Consider the following 17,877-nt stretch of genomic DNA (forward strand, 5'->3'; position numbering starts at 1 on the left):
ATCCAGTTCGTGTCTGGTCCGGTGCTGTGTAAACATTGAGAGTACGCGGATACGCTGTGCTGAGCTCTAGCTGACATCGTCATTGGACAACGTCACTGTGACATCCACCTTCCTGATTCGCTGGCGTTGGGATCTCACACACAGTGGCTCAGTCCCAAATCACTGCTCGTGCGCTTCACTCGCGCGCGCTGTGAGCTACGCAGGGCCGGAGTGCGCACCCTCCAGAGGGCACTCGCTGTTCAGGGCGGAGTGATTTGGAGCGCAGGAGGAAGCGCTGAGCCGCACTGAGGTTTATTTACACATTTCAACCTCCTTCAGGCGCTTAAACTCAGTGAGAACATGAACATCACAACCAGGTGTGTTTATTTGCTGGAGAAGGTGTTCGCTTGCCATCCTTCCACTTGCAAGTGGTGAGTGACTTGCGCATGCCCGATATGCACTGGGATCATGTGACGTGCTGTCTAATTAGTCATGTGATTAGCGTATCCGTGTATTGGCGTTGCTGTGTGCATGCGAATCGTGTATTGGCATTGCTGTGTGTACGCGAATCGTTTTAAAAACGTTAATCTGATGATCCGCTGATTCGAAATAATGTAAACAGGGCCTGTATGTTTTACAACAGGGGTCACCAAACTTTTTTTCTCTGGGGGCCACATTGTCGTTCCTGACTGTGATGGGGGGCCGGGGTCGAGTCAGCTATATAACATAGAATTGTATGACCCAGACAAATATGACCACCAGCAGGCCTCATTGTGTAGTAGAGATTACTAGCCTGGCACAGCCATCCCCACTACTATATCCACACTACTATATCAACACTTGATTCCTGGCACATATTTGTTTATCTTTACTAGTGGTTTGCAAAAGTAGTACTCGAGTCTTCACACTTTGTTTTAATTTGAAATACCAGTGATATTCCATTTATTTATTTTCTAATAAAAATAACATCAAATCTGTCAAGGTAAGAAACATCTGCCTAGTTGAGGTGATTGACACTGGCAAAGGTGAGTGGAAAATTATAAATTGTAGGTAGGCCTGTTGATATTATTAATAATAATTGTGTGCAGCACTTAATAAAGGTCAAATAAATAGGCCTATAAAATAAATACACTTAAAAAAAACAGTGAAATTATAATATGAGCAATAGATCACAGCAGTTGTGCTGTGTCCTGCACGTCACTCTCATCCATGGCCAAAGCAAAAAACTCGAATTCTGACGCTTTCTCATTCAGCTGGTCATACACGTTGTCCCCCAAATCTTCGGTTCGCCTGGTCATAGTAGGTGCGGAGAGACTCACCGCGTTGAGCACATCCTTCTTGTCGGGACACGCCTCCTCGGCCACAGCAAGCATGCATACTTTAACAAAGTCCCCATCAGTAAACAGCTTTCCATGGGTAGCTAGTAGGTGAGCTACCTTATAGCGAGCTCGGACAGCAGCCTGGTTGATCTGGGTTTGGCGAAGGAATACATTCTGTTGTGCAGCCAGTCCGCATTTCATCCTCCGAATCCTGTCTTCTCTTGTTTGCCCTCGCAAACTAGCATACTCTTTGTGGCAGGTTTCGTAGTGACGACGCAGATTATATTCTTTGAAAACCGACACTTTCTTTACATACAAGACAAACTGCACGGTCCTTACACTGAACGAAAAAATAATCAGTGGTCCACTGTTCTTTAAAAACTCTGCACTCTCTGTCAGCTTTTCGCTGACCGCTCGCCATTTTGCTGTCCTGAACACTGACAGTTCTCTGCGCGTGCGCTGCCTGTCCCTGCTTGATCGCGAGCATATGACGAAAATTCGGAAAATATGAATAGCTCATTTTATAACTAAATATCAATTTTAATTGATAAAATCAACAAAATACAAGATGCAGACGTTATTTGCCAAAAAGCAATTTAAAAAAAATAGGCCATGACCACTTTTGGGGATTGTCTCATAGGGCCGGTTCAAGTGGTGGGGGGCTGTGGGGCCGGTCAAAGGGGGGTGGCGGGCCGGAGTTGGCCCTCGGGCCGTAGTTTGGTGACCCGTTTTACAACATTATGACAGTGATTCTCATGGATGTGTGTTTGACATTGTAAAGCACCACTATTCTACCTGATAGTTCAGCCTGGTGCTTCTCCAGCTCTTGCGTCACCACCTGATGGTTTCATTTCGTGGTTACCTGAGGCTAATCTCCCCTATGCTACAGAACCAGGTCCATCCATAAACCGGTGTGATTCAGGGCAAGTCAGGACAGGAAATATTTTGATTCTATTCCCGACCAAGTCTCATTAGTTCATACAAGTTGCACCTTAGAGGATTGCATAACACAAGATGTCATGGCCCGTGTAAACACATGATCACGAGGCTATATTCGGATCAGGATTACAGCCATGTTGGCTCAGATGGTCTTCAGTTTGACCCCAGCTGGAGTTCTGCAACTTCCACTCTACTGTACACAACTACATAAAACTGCTCTAGTTCAGTTGAGATTTGTTGAGTCTGGCAGTGGAGACTGGGCTTACCCAAGGCTTACTGAGCCACCTGCTCTGCCAGCTCAGATTTAAAACTTTCACTCCTTTTTTTTTTTTTTTTTGCAGTCATTTAAAAACCTCACACTCCATCAGCACGTACAACCAGCTACTGCTCATTATAGACACATGAAAACTCGACCTTGCTTTCTGGTCATCACAAATCATAATGGAGTTGAATCCCATGTTTGTTTGTTTTTCCTCCCATGCCTTTTTAAATATATGATGAACCGACAGCTGGAGGGAGTAATACTGGCACTCGGTGGAGGATGAGATTTATGCAAGCCAGTGCAGATTGCAGAGTACAGGTGTGTGTTCAGAACTGAATGAGATGGACTGCTGAGAATGACCTCGGGATCTACAGTCAATCCCAATGAAGAGGGAACTGCAGCTGCTCAAATGTTTGAAAGAAACAGAAAATTGTGACAAAGATTGAGCAGCATATTAAAGGAGTACGCCACCCCCAAGTGAAATTGAGTCAGTCCCTGCAGTCCCTAGAGTTGGATGAGTGAGCCAAAGCGTTTTGTAGCCGACCCAGCCATTGTCCTGATCTGGAAACGTCCCGGTTAGCTTAGCTTAGTGTAGTCGCTGTAATCCGGCGTGTCCAGCTAGCATTGTCGTTGCAAAAGTGAATCAAATAACTCAAGATTTTTTATAATTATTTCTCATGACCTGTACATTCACATCGAGTACACATATCAATGCAAATTAACACGAAGGGATTTACTAGACCAATTTATATCTGGAACTATTTTCGGCCAAAGCACAGGCAAAGCACCGCTGCAGGCGCAAAGACACCACGCAGCACCACAACTTCCGTCAATACACCAGTGTTACCAGGGAAACCAGGGTTTTCAGATGCTGCGTGGTGTCTTTGCGCCTGCAGCGGTGCTTTGCCTGTGCTGTGGCCGAAAATAGTTCCAGACATAAATTGGTCTAGTAAATCCCTTCGTGTTAATTTGCATTGATATGTGTACTCGATGTGAATGTACAGGTCATGAGAAATAATTATAAAAAATCTTGAGTTATTTGATTCACTTTTGCAACGACAATGCTAGCTGGACACGCCGGATTACAGCGACTACGCTAAGCTAAAGCTAACCAGGACGTTTCCAGATCAGGACAATGGCTGGGTCGGCTACAAAACGCTTTGGCTCACTCATCCAACTCTAGGGACTGCAGGGACTGACTCAATTTCACTTAGGGGTGGCGTATTCCTTTAAGTCTAACTGTGTTACAGAAGGTAAAAGGTTTTTTTTTTTTTTTTTAAACTGACATCTACTCGTCCACTTAAAATCTTAATCTTCCTATTTGACACGACAAACGTAGGTATATTTATTTTCCTCTCTTCTTAAGTCTCACTTAATTTCTTATTCATACCATGCAGTAGACATCTGCTTCCTGAGCTTCTGTCTCTCTCAGGGCGTATGAGCCATTCTGTTCTGGTTATTGCCAAGCGTTAATGGTAGCAAAGGGCATTTACTGGTTTATGGGTGACTTTTGATCAAATCATGAATATGCATTTCTTTGCTAGAAGATTTGTTTTACAGAGTTCTCAGTAGGCAGAATTAGCAGTGACATCTGTGAGGGTTTGATAACATAATGACACACAAATGCCTTAGTATAAGGGGGGGAAGTACTTAAGGTACTGGATACAATTCATGTTCATTGAAAGAGTGTAATGGTGAGCAGCTTCCGCTGAGGCTACATCCATACGACAACGGCAACGAGATTTTTTTTTTAGCGGGTAAAAAAAATATCGTGTCCACATGGGCAACGGATCAGTAAAATATCAGGTACATATGGCAACGCAACGCTTGCTGAAAACGATGCAATACACATGCCACACCTCTACGTGCGCTGTAAGACGGTCCCATCGGAGACACCAGAACAATAGAAGAAGTAGGACGCATGCGCATAAACCCCTTCTTCTACCTGGCGTGAAGCACTCACAGGAACAAACACAGTCATGTGGTTGTGACGTCATCGTAAACAAATCCGTTCTACTCATCCAGACGACTTCGCAACGGCGCCGTTGCCAGATTTTTCCACTCTGGAAACCGTTCTCAAAAAAAATCGTTTTGGGGCACCCAAAACGCCGGTGCCGTGTGGACGCCAGGCCGAAACGATAAACAATTTTATTGGATTCACCTGAATCCGTTGGCGTGTGGACAGGGCCTGAGGCTGTTGGAGAAAATGGGGACAATTAGAGTTATTTAAATAATAAATTAATATAGGTAATCGTATTGGGCCGAGTAAAATTAAGGATTAATTTCACGAGTGAATTTCAAAACTTTGAAATCACGAGTGAAATTGATCCTTCATTTTACGAGGAACCATACGATTACTGTACTTGTTGATAATATATAGGGCCAAATTCATAGTTCGGAAGCCATTCAAATTCACAACATTTGTCATTCACGTTTTCTGAACCAATCAGGGCGCAAGACGATCTTGCACGTTTGAATGAGTTTCTGAAGCATTCCTTGTTTTCGCAAATCTCTCGCTTTTCCCTTGAGGACTTTTCGTGATTCTTGAAAAGTAACATCTTTCAGGATTGATCCCGGATATTTCTCTTGTCTCAGATGCCGATCCAGTGCTGCCTGCATTACTTTAAGAGAGCCTGGTTCGTAGTTTTCCCCATTTTCTTTCCTGACTTCTGCATAAAACTGCGATAGCACCTTGTCGAACTCACAGCATTCATATGCCACTAGAGAGTCGTTTATTTGTCTTTCTGTGGCACATTTCTTAAACACGGAAAGCCAAAAATTTGTACTTTTTTTTGGTATTTTCATTTTCGCTCGCAGCTTTCAATTGGTTTATGATTTCTTCGTCAAATATAGTGAAACGCGACATTGCTGAGTCAACAGGGTCAGCCATTTTGTTGACAAAATTTGCTAGTTTTTGTAACCGTAACCAAGCAACGAACTAGCCAATAGCATTTCAGAAATACATCCCTGTGTTGAGGAAAAAAGCCCTCCTTGATTGACCAATCAGAATTGAGTAATTTGGCCCTATAATAATAATAATAATAATAATAATAAGTTAAATTTATATAGCGCCTTTCAGAAAACCCAAGGTCGCTTTACAATTATAAACAAGGAAAGAAAAAATAAATTAAAAAAAATATAATAAAAAGTAAATAAATAAAAAATAAAAAGTCCACCAAGTAGGCATCAGGATGTAATTCCCGTGGTGTAGCAGCCACAGTCCCACCAAAAGGCACACGAAAACAAGTCCCACATCTCCAGCACTGCCGCCGCGACGCCGTCAGCAACATCGCTCGAACACCACACCATGGATCCACAAAGCGAGCAGAGAAGCTCCGCCACGCAGAGCGCTGGTGTGTCCCAAACCGCCTGCACAGCCACCGCGACACCACCGAGCAACATCGCTCGGAACATCACGCCAAGCGTTAAAGTGCAGAGCGCTGGACAACCACGATGTAAAATGAGCAACGAGCTCACTGCAGTCCACAGTTGGGAGCACAGGCATCACCCACGGTGAACCAAGGCCTGGAGGGAACCGACGCTCAAAACTGGGTCTGGAGCTACACCACAACTGGCGGACAAAACACTCAAACAAATATCAAACTACACAAACACACAGGAAAAAAAATAGAAAAAGAAATAAAATAAAAAAGCTCTTGTGAGAAGCGGCAGCCAGAACGCGCACGACGTACTCTCAACCGGAAACGAAAAAAAAAATTTATGTATTCTAAAGAAATTTAACGTGAAATAAATCTTTCTCTGTAGCGAAAATGCACAAGTAAAAGAAACTTGAAATGGATGGCCTCCTTATACCCATATGAAATTAGGTGATGGGCTGAAAAGGTTTTCTCTTGAGGTGAAAATTGAGCCATTCTTATTAACCCTATCCAAATGGAAAACGCAGCCATCTGTCAAACATTGATTTCACGAAAAAAAAAATCTGAAAAATTGAGAAGCACCTAAGAACAGTACCTTGAAGGGCTCTGCTGACCTGCATTTTTATTTTGGCCAAGTTGTTCAGATAGGGTTTCATGATGGACTCTGTTCTAAGAACATCTCTGCTTCACAGGAGAGTCCCTTCTAATTTGTCTTTTCATTTAGATGATTAAAAATCTAATGGAAGAAATTGTCATTGGATATTCTGAAACTACAGTACCAGTCAAAAGTTTGGACACACTTGTTAATTCAATTTTTAAAAATGTTTTTCTTAAGACAGACACTTAATGTGGGTGGCACGGTGGTGTAGTGGTTAGCGCTGTCGCCTCACAGCAAGAAGGTCCGGGTTCGAGCCCCGTGGCCGGCGAGGGCCTTTCTGTGCGGAGTTTGCATGTTCTCCCCGTGTCCGCGTGGGTTTCCTCCGGGTGCTCCGGTTTCCCCCACAGTCCAAAGACATGCAGGTTAGGTTAACTGGTGACTCTAAATTGACCGTAGGTGTGAATGTGAGTGTGAATGGTTGTCTGTGTCTATGTGTCAGCCCTGTGATGACCTGGCGACTTGTCCAGGGTGTACCCCGCCTTTCGCCCGTAGTCAGCTGGGATAGGCTCCAGCTTGCCTGCGACCCTGTAGAATAGGATAAAGCGGCTACAGATAATGAGATGAGATGAGAAGACACTTAATGTCTTAAAGTAATGATGGATGTCGTTTCTCTTTACTTATTATATATGCCCCCGCTCCGAAGGAGGGGGGTATACTGGTTTACCTCTGTCCGTCTGTATTTCTGTCTGTCCGAAACACCCTTTTTCTCAGTAACCACAAATCATAGCCACTTGGTACCAAACTTTAACTTGGGGTTCTATACGGTGTATACCATTTTCAGGTCTGTCGCACATCGACTTACTGTTTACCAACTGAATGTATTTATGAAACACACAGTGTGAATATACAAAATTTTCATAACACTTTTCTCAGCAACTACAAATCACAACTGCTTGATATTTGGTACCGAGCTTCAGCTTGGGGTTCTATACCGTTTATACTGTTTTCAGGTCTGTCTCACGTCAACTTCCTGTTTACCAACTGAATGTATTTACGAAACATATAGGGTGGATTTTGATGCTGTTTCAAGAAGCAAAATGCTATTTCAAAATGACAGTTTACCAGGATGCTGTTTGAAATCCCTGAGGAGAACACGGCTCTTTACTTGTTTCAGGGTTAATTATTTGTTGACGTCAACATTCATAATAAGTGTCCTATTCCTTCAATCTCTTGCATTCTGATGTAAGTGAGAGCGGGGGGCGGGGGGGGGGGGGGGGATTAGCAGTAGCTCACAGTTGATCTTGTTTGAGTGGTTCTTGACATAATATGGATTATTACAATTATGGAATAGGGTTATTTACTGTATTTTTATTATTCACGGTTTGATCTCAAACGCATTAAGAAGGCAAGAAATTGCACGAATTAACTTTTGACGAGGCACACCCGTTAACTGAAAACTATTCCAGGTGACTACCTCATGAAGCTGGTTAAGATAATGCCAGTCGTGTATGGTATAAAGCGCCATGAAGATAAACGCTGGATGCTCTGAAGAATCTAAAATATGAAACACATTTTGGTTTTTGGACTTTTTTTTTTTAACCACATAATATATAACGTGTTCCATATGAAATGTAATAGTTTTGAAGTTTTCATTATTGTCCTACAATGTAGAAAAGTCAAAATTGGAAAAAAAAAAACACCAAAAACCCAAACCTATGAATGAGTAGGTGTGTCCAAATTTTTGACTGGTACTGTAGAGTATATCTACTAAAAATTATTCTGTGGGATGATTCCAAGTATTGAATAAAATTGTTGCTGTAATTTGAAACTGAAACTTGATCTCCTCAGAGACCGTTGTGAAACCACAGCATTATGAAAGATGCAGTAACCTTCATATACGTTATATGCACAATGGGGACGTATTATTCACGGAATAATGAGACCGGAGTACCACTAGGAGTTATCTATTATTAGTATAAATACGGAGGTGATTATAGGAAATCGTGCACGCTGATTGGTCGAGAGATTCGGACCATTTCTTGATCACTTTGAGCGACTCGGCAAAATGCTTCGTCACCGTAAGTGAGGAGGAATTAGAAATTTGCACTAAAGATGCTGTGAAGTTTGGTCTAAAACTGTTCAAAGTTAAAGTGGAATTGTGATGTATTTTATCGATATCAAAACAAGGTATTTTATTTGACTCGCATAGATATGTGACACACAAAGCTGCCCGCATTACATTTCCATGCCACTTTTGAAGATTGAAATATTTTTTTTTGAAAAAAAAATGTATATAAAATCGCCTGTGTGTTTATACTAAAACAATTATCCACCTCAGGCTCAGTGAATATCGGTGAATAATAACCTCGACTTTGTCTCCGTTATTATTCACCGATATTCACTGAGCCTTGGGCAAATAATTGTTAATTAACTCTCTCTCTGTCTCTCTCTAGGTGGTGGCATATCATTACTGCCAGGCTGATAACACCTACACCTGTCTAGTGCCTGAATTTGTACACAGTGTGGCTGCTCTAATGTGCAGAGCACATCAACTTGCGGCCTATAGGGAGCTGCTACTGAAAGAGCCCCACCTGCAGAGCATGCTCAGTCTGCGCTCTTGCGTGCAGGACCCAATGGCTGCCTTCCGCAGGGGTGTGCTGGAGCCACTCATCAACCTGCGCAAAGGTAAATATTTCCAGAGTCACTGCCCTTCCATCCCATAATCACTCGTCGTGCTGTTGTATTACGGTTATCTTCCATTACCACATTGTAGAAACTCTAACGTATTTAAGAGGTGCGATTTTGCAATCACAAATTTGGTGTGATTTTTGATGTGTAATTAGTATCGGATTATTTTTAGATTCATGATTAAGGCAGTGCCTCCAGCAAGGAGACTCGTCAGTGTGAGGGTTTGCTTTAGTCTATGTAATATTGATGCAAATTTATGCTCTCTTGAGCCACACAGCATTAGTAATAATTTGCTGTTCAATCTACCTGTTATTCAAAAAGGAATAAAAGAGTCAGACAGCTCCTAATGATGAGGACTGTCTTAATAATGGTCACTAAGGCAACCGAAATCTTTTCTCATCTTTACTCATGAAAATATTCTCATTCTCTGTCTCTCACTCTCTTTCTGAAAGGAAAGGAAAGGATGACCAGACATACTAAGCTGTTGAACTGTCTATACTGACCACTTATGGCCCTTTTTTCCACTACCCTTTTTCAGCTCGCTTCAGCTCACTTCAGCCCGACACGGCTCGCGTTTCGACTATCTAAGAACAGCACGACTCAGCTCGCTTCAGCCCTGCTCAGACCCCAAAACTCGCACGGTTTTGGAGTGGGGCTGAAGCGAGCCAAACCGAGCCAAGTGAGGCTAGGGGCGTGAGGAGACACTCCCCTGTGCACTGATTGGTGAGGAGGAGTGTCCTCATGCCCACACACGCCCCGCGAGCACGCTGGGATCTGTAAACACCGTAAACCCGGAAGAAGAAGAATTACGAATTACGAGAATTCTGAAGCCTTATGCGCCTCGCCTCATCTATACGCTCTTGCCAGTATCTGTTGGCGTTGTCGGTGACAACAAGCCACAGCACCAAGACCAGCAACACTAACGACACCATGTCCTCCATGTTTATTGTTTACTCTCCGGGTTGTGAGACTACCGCTTAAAAGGTCACTGATGTCACTGTTTGCGCTGCTTAACGACATCACCTGACGTCCACCCACTTTCGCTAACTCCACCCAATGTGTCCACCCACTTCCAGCCAGCATGGTTCAGCGCAGTTGTAGTCGAAATGCAACTCCAACAGCCCCACTCAGCTCAACTCAGCCCAACTCAGCACGGCACGGCTCAGCCCAACTCAGCCGCGTTGGTAGTGGAAAAGCGGCATTAGAAAAACTTGTTTCCTGAACCTGCTGAGAGTTAACACTTTTGTCAGCTTTTTAAAGCAACAGGCAGCACGCTCATTTCAGGATCGCTGTGGTTTATCGAACACAGGGGTCCAGTCTTTTCTTTCAGCTTTACATTTAAATCAATGAGGTATTGTGGGAGGTCAGGCCTGAGACATGAATAGACAAACCCTCTGTTTGCATGCTTAAAAAGAAAAGACCGAGAATCGGTACGGTGGCAGCAGGCAAGGGTACAGAGGTGCAACTAACAGGAGCTGCTGCACATCTCTTACACATTATTGAAACAAATGGCTCAATATATTCTTGCTGAAATGGGGGAAATGTTGATTTATCCACTTCATCATTCAACTGAAAAGTTCAGATCATTTGTGGGCTTTTCAAGGGCCATTCGTTGTGCCTTATTTGTTAAGGAATTTAAAAGAGGCGTTCACTAGCGCACACACACATTAGCCTTGATCTATCCCTTAGTAAAGAATTATGTTTCCACCATGTGTAAATTCAGTCTGTTTGATCAGGAGAAAATGCTCAGATCACTATGTTGGTTTGTAATGAATTTTTAAATCCCCTCTTCATCTGTCTGCATGAATCAAAGGCAGAATTGAGACATGGCACCCTTACACTCATAGGAAGTTGAACACGCTGCAACGGATTCAAATGTGTCTTGTTTTCACATTAAATTTTGTGTAAAGTATTCATCCATGCTCATATTTGAACAGGCAACTCATGCAAAAGTACTGTTTTGACGTTCCAAAGCCAGGGGTGCAGATCCGATGTCAGGATTGCGGGGGACACACAAGTTATTTATTTATTTATTTATTTATTTATTTATTGCCCATATGCTCATACCATGCAACCATAAATCACAACTTCGTAGAGGCTCGCCACATCATTCAAAAAGTACTGCACAGGGAATCATTTGTCTGAAAATTAGTGCCGTCAAGCGATTAAAATATTTAATCGCGATTAATGTCGCGACTGTCATAGTTAACTCGCGATTAATCGCAATTTAATCGCACATTTTTGTCACATGAAAAACCATTGTAATTCTCTTATCAGCATAAAAAAGTGAATGGGCTTGCTCACCGTTCGAACTACGGGGGTACTCGGGGGATCCGAGATCCCCTGAAACGGACATGAGATCCCTTGAAAACATGATTTGGGAAATGTTGGGGGGGTCTCTAAAATATTGTCAAAATGATGTTTATTGACATAGCAATCGTGTGTAACGGGAAGCATTTGCATATCCGAAGTGAGCGCGCGATGGAGATCCACGCTCTGAGACAAGCGCAAGCACCCCCCCAAGGGGAAAAAAAGGGACCCCCCCGAAAATATCGGCATAGTTCGAACACTGGTTGTACCAATGTTTTTTTTTTTTTTAATTGCAGAGCATAACACGTCTTGTCACAGCCACTGCAAAGTGGGGCTGGAGCCGCCGATGGGAAAACGAAACCTAAGCCGAGCACTGTGGCTCTTTGGGGGAGGGCAGAGGACTCTGGCTGTGCAGGGCGTGGCATCATGTCACAGAGCGTTAATCTCACGATAAAAAAATTATCGCCGTTAAAATTGAGTCAAGTTAACGCGTTAATAACGCGACATTTTTAACAGCACTACTGAAAATACATTTGTTTGTACAATTTTTAATAATTTAGGGGATTTTTATTGGGGGGGACAATTCATGTTTTTCAGAAATTGGGGGGGGGGTCATGTCCCCCCCGGGATCTGCACCCATGTCCAAAGCCTTTATTCAAATAATAGCTGGTGCATATAAAATAACACGTGTTCACACGTTTTTAACCCTTTATCTGCTACAGTGTGTTAGGTGGTATAATGCAGTCTCACGGACACTATAAACTTGCAGCTCGTGTGCACCATCACATTCCACTTTGAGAGTAAATTTTGAATTTGACCCAGTTTCCTACTTAAGTTTAATACATCAACCACCGAGACAAACCACTGTACGAGATGTGGCAAGAAGTGTCTGTACAGAGAATGGAGGAAAAATGTCTTCATTTCAAAGCACTGTAGTTTTACAATCTATCCTGACACTGGGTTTAAAGAGGGAGCCATCAGTTCTGAAGACAGATTATTGATATTCAAACTCAACAGCCAAACAAATCCACACCTCCCTTTGGTGCTCCTTCAGAAGCTCCGCCTCCCAAATTCATGGATGTGCATTGCCAAGGCAACGATGCTAACAACCGGCTTAGCTGACCAAAAGAGAAACGTCTTTCTCGTAGCAAGAGTTTGTTGTTTAGATTGTTTTTACAGCACTGCAGTGCCCAGTGAGAGAACCGTAGGTTTGCAGCTAACAAGGAAAGTAATGTCACCTAGCATAGCATTTCAAATTATGCATCAATCCCAATAGCCCCACCGTGCTACTAAACTTGTGTTTTTATGTCTATGTGGTAAACATTGTACAAACAAATACCCTGATCAATTCAAGTTGCTTTGTCATTTCAACCATGTATAGCTGGTACAGTGCATAGTGAAATGAAACGATGTTCATCCATGACCATGGTGCTGCATTAAACAATACAAGTGCATGAAACTACACTAACCTACACAGGACTACATCAAGTGCACATGTGTGAACCCTGCAAGACAGTACAACAATTACTAAAACCAACCACCGCAAGCCTTAATGCAGAGAGGCACATTTCTGTAGGCACAAAATGAGGCGAGCCCATCTAGCTGAATAAACTCCCGCTGAGTAGTCAGCCATTGAGCAATAGGATGGACTGGAGAGCCGGCTTTCGACAGCCTGTTTTTTCCCAGCTTCCTCACACACCCACCACTTATGATGTTCCCTCTCCTGCCCAAATGGCCCTCTTTTCAGTCCTTCTTGGTCCCATTGACACCCCCCCCCCGTGCACAAGCACAAGTACCCCGCCCTCTGTTGATGATTGGCTGGAATAGTGTTATGTGGCTCAGTCTGAGCCACTTTATTTCTTTCCCATTTAACTCTTTACCCCTTAAAGGAACAGTCCACCATATTTCCATAATGAAATATGCTCTTACCTGAATTGAGACGAGCTGCTCCGTACCTATCCGAGCTTTGCGCGACCTCCCAGTCAGTCAGACGCAGTCAGACGCGCTGTCACTCCTGTTAGCAATGTAGCTAGGCTCAGTATGGCCAACGGTATTTTTTGGGGCTGTAGTTAGATGCGACCAAACTCTTCCGCGTTTTTCCTGTTTACATAGGTTTATATGACCAGTGATATGAAACAAGTTCAGTTACACAAATTGAAACGTAGCGATTTTCTATGCTATGGAAAGTCCGCACTATAATGACAGGCGTACTAACACCTTCTGCGCGCTTCGGCAGCACATTGATACGGAGCTCAGATATCAATGCGCTGCTGAAGCGCGCAGAAGGTGGTAGTACGCCTGTCATTATAGTGCGGACTTTCCATAGCATAGAAAATCGCTACGTTTCAATTTGTGTAACTGAACTTGTTTCATATCACTGGTCATATAAACCTATGTAAACAGGAAAAACGTGGAAGAGTTTGGTCGCATCTAACTACAGCCCCAAAAAATACCATTGGCCATGCTGAGCCTAGCTACATTGCTAACAGGAGTGACAGCGCGTCTGACTGACTGGGAGGTCGCGCAAAGCTCGGATAGGTACGGAGCAGCTCGTCTCAATTCAGGTAAGAGCATATTTCATTATGGAAATACGGTTGACTGTTCCTTTAAAGCAGTTGCTACAGCCACCCTTGTATATGTACGGTATATACTGTTCACCCTGAGAATATTTACAAGAAAAAAAAAGTCTAAAGACAAGGTTTTGACAAGGTTTTAGACAAGGCATCATATGTCGTCATTATGGGATATAGACGGGGTCGTCATATGTCGTCATTACGGGGTAAAGAGTTAAAGGTAGACTGCCTTTCAGATTTTTCAAGTGTAGGTCATAAAAAGAATTTTCCCTGACATCCAATTGTTTTTGTTTAGTGGACCGAAAGCTACTGAATTCGAATCACAGACTTCCAATTTTATTATTATTATTATTATTATTTTTTTTTAAATAGAATAATTAATGAATTTAGGGCCACGTGGCCCTAAATTCTCTGCTATTTTTTCTTCCTTCACCATGACCCAATTCAAGATACAGTACTACGTCATGCATCACGTAGTGGGCTTTCCCCGTTCAGGCAAGGTATTGTGGGATACAAATTTGAAACAGGAAAAATGGAGGACGTGAGTGTGCGAATGAAACGTGAAAGACCGACTACAGTAACGGAAAGCGAGAAGAAAAGACGTTATGTTGCGAAGGAAAGGAAACGCAGGACCAAACTCATAAATATCAGCAGTCATCGAGCACCTCGGTGTGAAACTTGAGGGTACCATCACAATGACGAGCATTTATATCCTGAAATATCCCTTTTATTGCTTTTTTTTTTAATTAACTCAGAGTGACTTATTTATATCGTGCCTTTTAACTATAAACCTTAGTGTATTATCTTAAAAAGGTAGACTGCCTTTCAGATTTTTCAAGTGCAGGCCATAAAAATAATTTTTCCTAACACCAGTTATTTTTGTTTAGTGGACCGAGAGCTACTGAATTCAAATCACAGACTTCCAATTTTATTCGTTTTTTTAAATAGAACAATTAATTAATTTACACCCATGTGACCCTAAATTCTCCACTATTTTTTCCTGCTTCACCATGACCCAATTCAAGATACTACGTCATGCATCACATGGTGGGCTTTCCCCGTTTGCGCAAGGCATTGTGGGATACAAATTTGAAACGGGAGAGAAAAATGGAGGACGTGAGTGTGCGAATGAAACGTGAAAAACCGACTACAGTAACGGAAAGTGAGGAAAAAAAGACGTTATGTTGCGAAGCAAAGGAAACGCAGGACTAAACTAAAATATCAGCGGTCAGCGAGCACCTCGGTGTGATCACCTGTCCGTTTAGCGACATAATGATGGAACAGTCAGTGCACGGTCAAGGTAAACTTGTAGATGGCAGTAATGCAACACTGTGGATGCCAGCTGACATAAAACCCAAAAAAAGAAGGTAAACCTGCACATGCGTACACGGACTTCCTCTGTCTGCTTAACTGCGCGAAATGAGCGATTTCATGCACATTATTTGCTAGGGAATCCCTTCAAATTAAATAACTCCCCAGCCACAGAATGGCTTGATGTTCTGTGAGATATTACAGAAATAAACCTGTATGACAATGACCAAATTTCAGAGGGAACTAAATTTCACCGCTTTTATGAAATCGAAAGGCCGTCTAGCTTTAAAGAGACAGGGCTGTGTGTGAACACCACATTTAATTTTGAGAGTGCATAAGAAGCGGACAGCAAGCAGACCATGACGAGTTATTCAATGAATTTGGTAGTGTATTGGATTATAATTGATGACTGCACCTTTAAGTAGTGGATGCTGAAGCAGGGAGACAAATACACCATGATACGCTGGTGAGGGCGGTATACATATGTCTTTATGTATATTTTTCCATCTTTCAGACTTGGAGCTAATCCACAGTGAAAGCACCTTTATGAGCTAAGAGTAAATGCTCTTAACCTGCAGGCAGCCACACACCTCACTCGTGGCATGCTTTCCTTCAACTTTACCAGTCATGCAACTCTTGTACTTACTATGAACTAAGAGAAACACCTCATGCAACATTTCACATTTGTACGATTGCCATTTTTTGAAAATATGGACTCATTCCGGCGGCACGGTGGTGTAGTGGTTAGCACTGCCGCCTCACAGCAAGAAGGTTCTGGGTTCGAGCCCCGTGGCCGGCGAGGGCCTTTCTGTGCGGAGTTTGCATGTTCTCCCCGTGTCTGCGTGGGTTTCCTCCGGGTGCTCCGGTTTCCCCCACAGTCCAAAGACATGCAGGTTAGGTTAACTGGTGACTCTAAATTGACCGTAGGTGTGAATGTGAGTGTGAATGGTTGTCTGTGTCTATGTGTCAGCCCTGTGATGACCTGGCGACTTGTCCAGGGTGTACCCCACCTTTCGCCCGTAGTCAGCTGGGATAGGCTCCAGCTTGCCTGCGACCCTGTAGAACAGGATAAAGCGGCTAGAGATAATGAGATGAGAGACTCATTCCTGTGTCTTCATTGGCTGCGAACATGGAAAAACTGGACACAGAACAAGCCAGTCTGATATCTACCAGTAGACTGTTCCAAATGCACGATTGTCTTTCTGTTTTAGGTGAGAACGAGGAACAGCTAGCCGTGGATGTGTGGTTGTCCTTGCTTTTCTATTTTTATGTGGTTAATATGAGGACACTGGTTTATCTTTCTGTATTTACTCTCCCAATCAGAAAAGAAGATTCCAGAAGAGGATTGCATCATCCTGATTGATGGGCTTAATGAAGCAGAGTTTCACAAACCAGACTATGGTGACACTGTGGCATCCTTCATTACCAAAAGTATCTCAAAGTTCCCCATCTGGCTCAAACTTATTGTCACTGTGCGGTCCAGTCTACAGGTAAAACAACCCCAGTATACCCCTTATTAGTAGACTTATTAAAAACCAAGTTCTGCCTTGCAAAGCAAGTGGTTATTGTGTTTTTTGACAGATTAACATAATTGATATCACCCCTTTATTAAATATTATAGCATTGATTGATTGTATTGTGTGTATTTTGTAAGAATTTTCCACTGCTTTGTTGTATGAGCTCGCGTTCTTTAAACTGTTATGAGAGCAGGATATCTTAGTATATCACCTGTTTAGTTTGCATAGCAAATGATTCAGGTAAGGAAACCCATTATGGCATTTTTATGTGCATGTTAGCCTTTTACATAACTCAGAGTGGCAGAGATTTATCTGCTGCTGGTGTCTTGTCTTGATAGATCCAAGCCCACACTCCCTCGAAACAATGGCTAGCTACTACTACTACGCAGTTAGCTTACAGGGATCTTTCTGCTTGTTGTATACCCTGCATTTCAGAGTATCCCAAATCTGGCAAGTGTAAGGAATGAGGGCTGATGCAGGAAAGCTGTTAGTATCGGTAAATGATGTGTGACAGCTGTTTTCATTGGGACGAGAAAGGGATTTATAAATTGAGGAAGAAGGCATGGGACATGTGAATGATGGGTAAAAGATCTTTGGTAAATGTGTTGTCTGGGGTTCTAGGGCTCAACGGCTTATCGGCCGACCAATAAGCGGAAAAGATATTCAGCATTTTTCCAATTATTGGAATTGGCATTTGAATTTGTTTCTTTGCCACTAAAAGCATTTTTGTATTTGTTTATTTATACATACACTACCGTTCAAAAGTTTGGGGTCACCCAGACAATTTTGTGTTTTCGATGAAAAGTCACACTTGTATTTACCACCATAAGTTGTAAAATGAATAGAAAATATAGTCAAGACATTTTTCTGGCCATTTTGAGCATTTAATCGACCCCACAAATGTGATGCTCCAGAAACTCAATCTGCTCAAAGGAAGGTCAGTTTTATAGCTTCTCTAAAGAGCTCAACTGTTTTCAGCTGTGCTAACATGATTGTACAAGGGT

General features: G+C 42.7%; 1 protein-coding gene across 1 annotated transcript in view; it reads left to right on the plus strand.

Annotated features, from left to right (window-relative positions):
- The window catches only part of tanc1b (tetratricopeptide repeat, ankyrin repeat and coiled-coil containing 1b), a 362,831-nt gene that overhangs the window by 275,375 nt on the left and 69,579 nt on the right, over positions 1–17,877 (plus strand). Inside the window, exons 11-12 of the mRNA XM_060930092.1 lie at positions 8,928–9,159; positions 16,680–16,846. Of these exons, the coding sequence (XP_060786075.1) occupies positions 8,928–9,159; positions 16,680–16,846 (399 nt within the window). The remainder of the gene's footprint in view (positions 1–8,927; positions 9,160–16,679; positions 16,847–17,877) is intronic.

Source organism: Neoarius graeffei, chromosome 9 (genome assembly GCF_027579695.1).
Source record: "Neoarius graeffei isolate fNeoGra1 chromosome 9, fNeoGra1.pri, whole genome shotgun sequence".
Classification (NCBI taxonomy): Eukaryota; Metazoa; Chordata; class Actinopteri; order Siluriformes; family Ariidae; genus Neoarius; species Neoarius graeffei.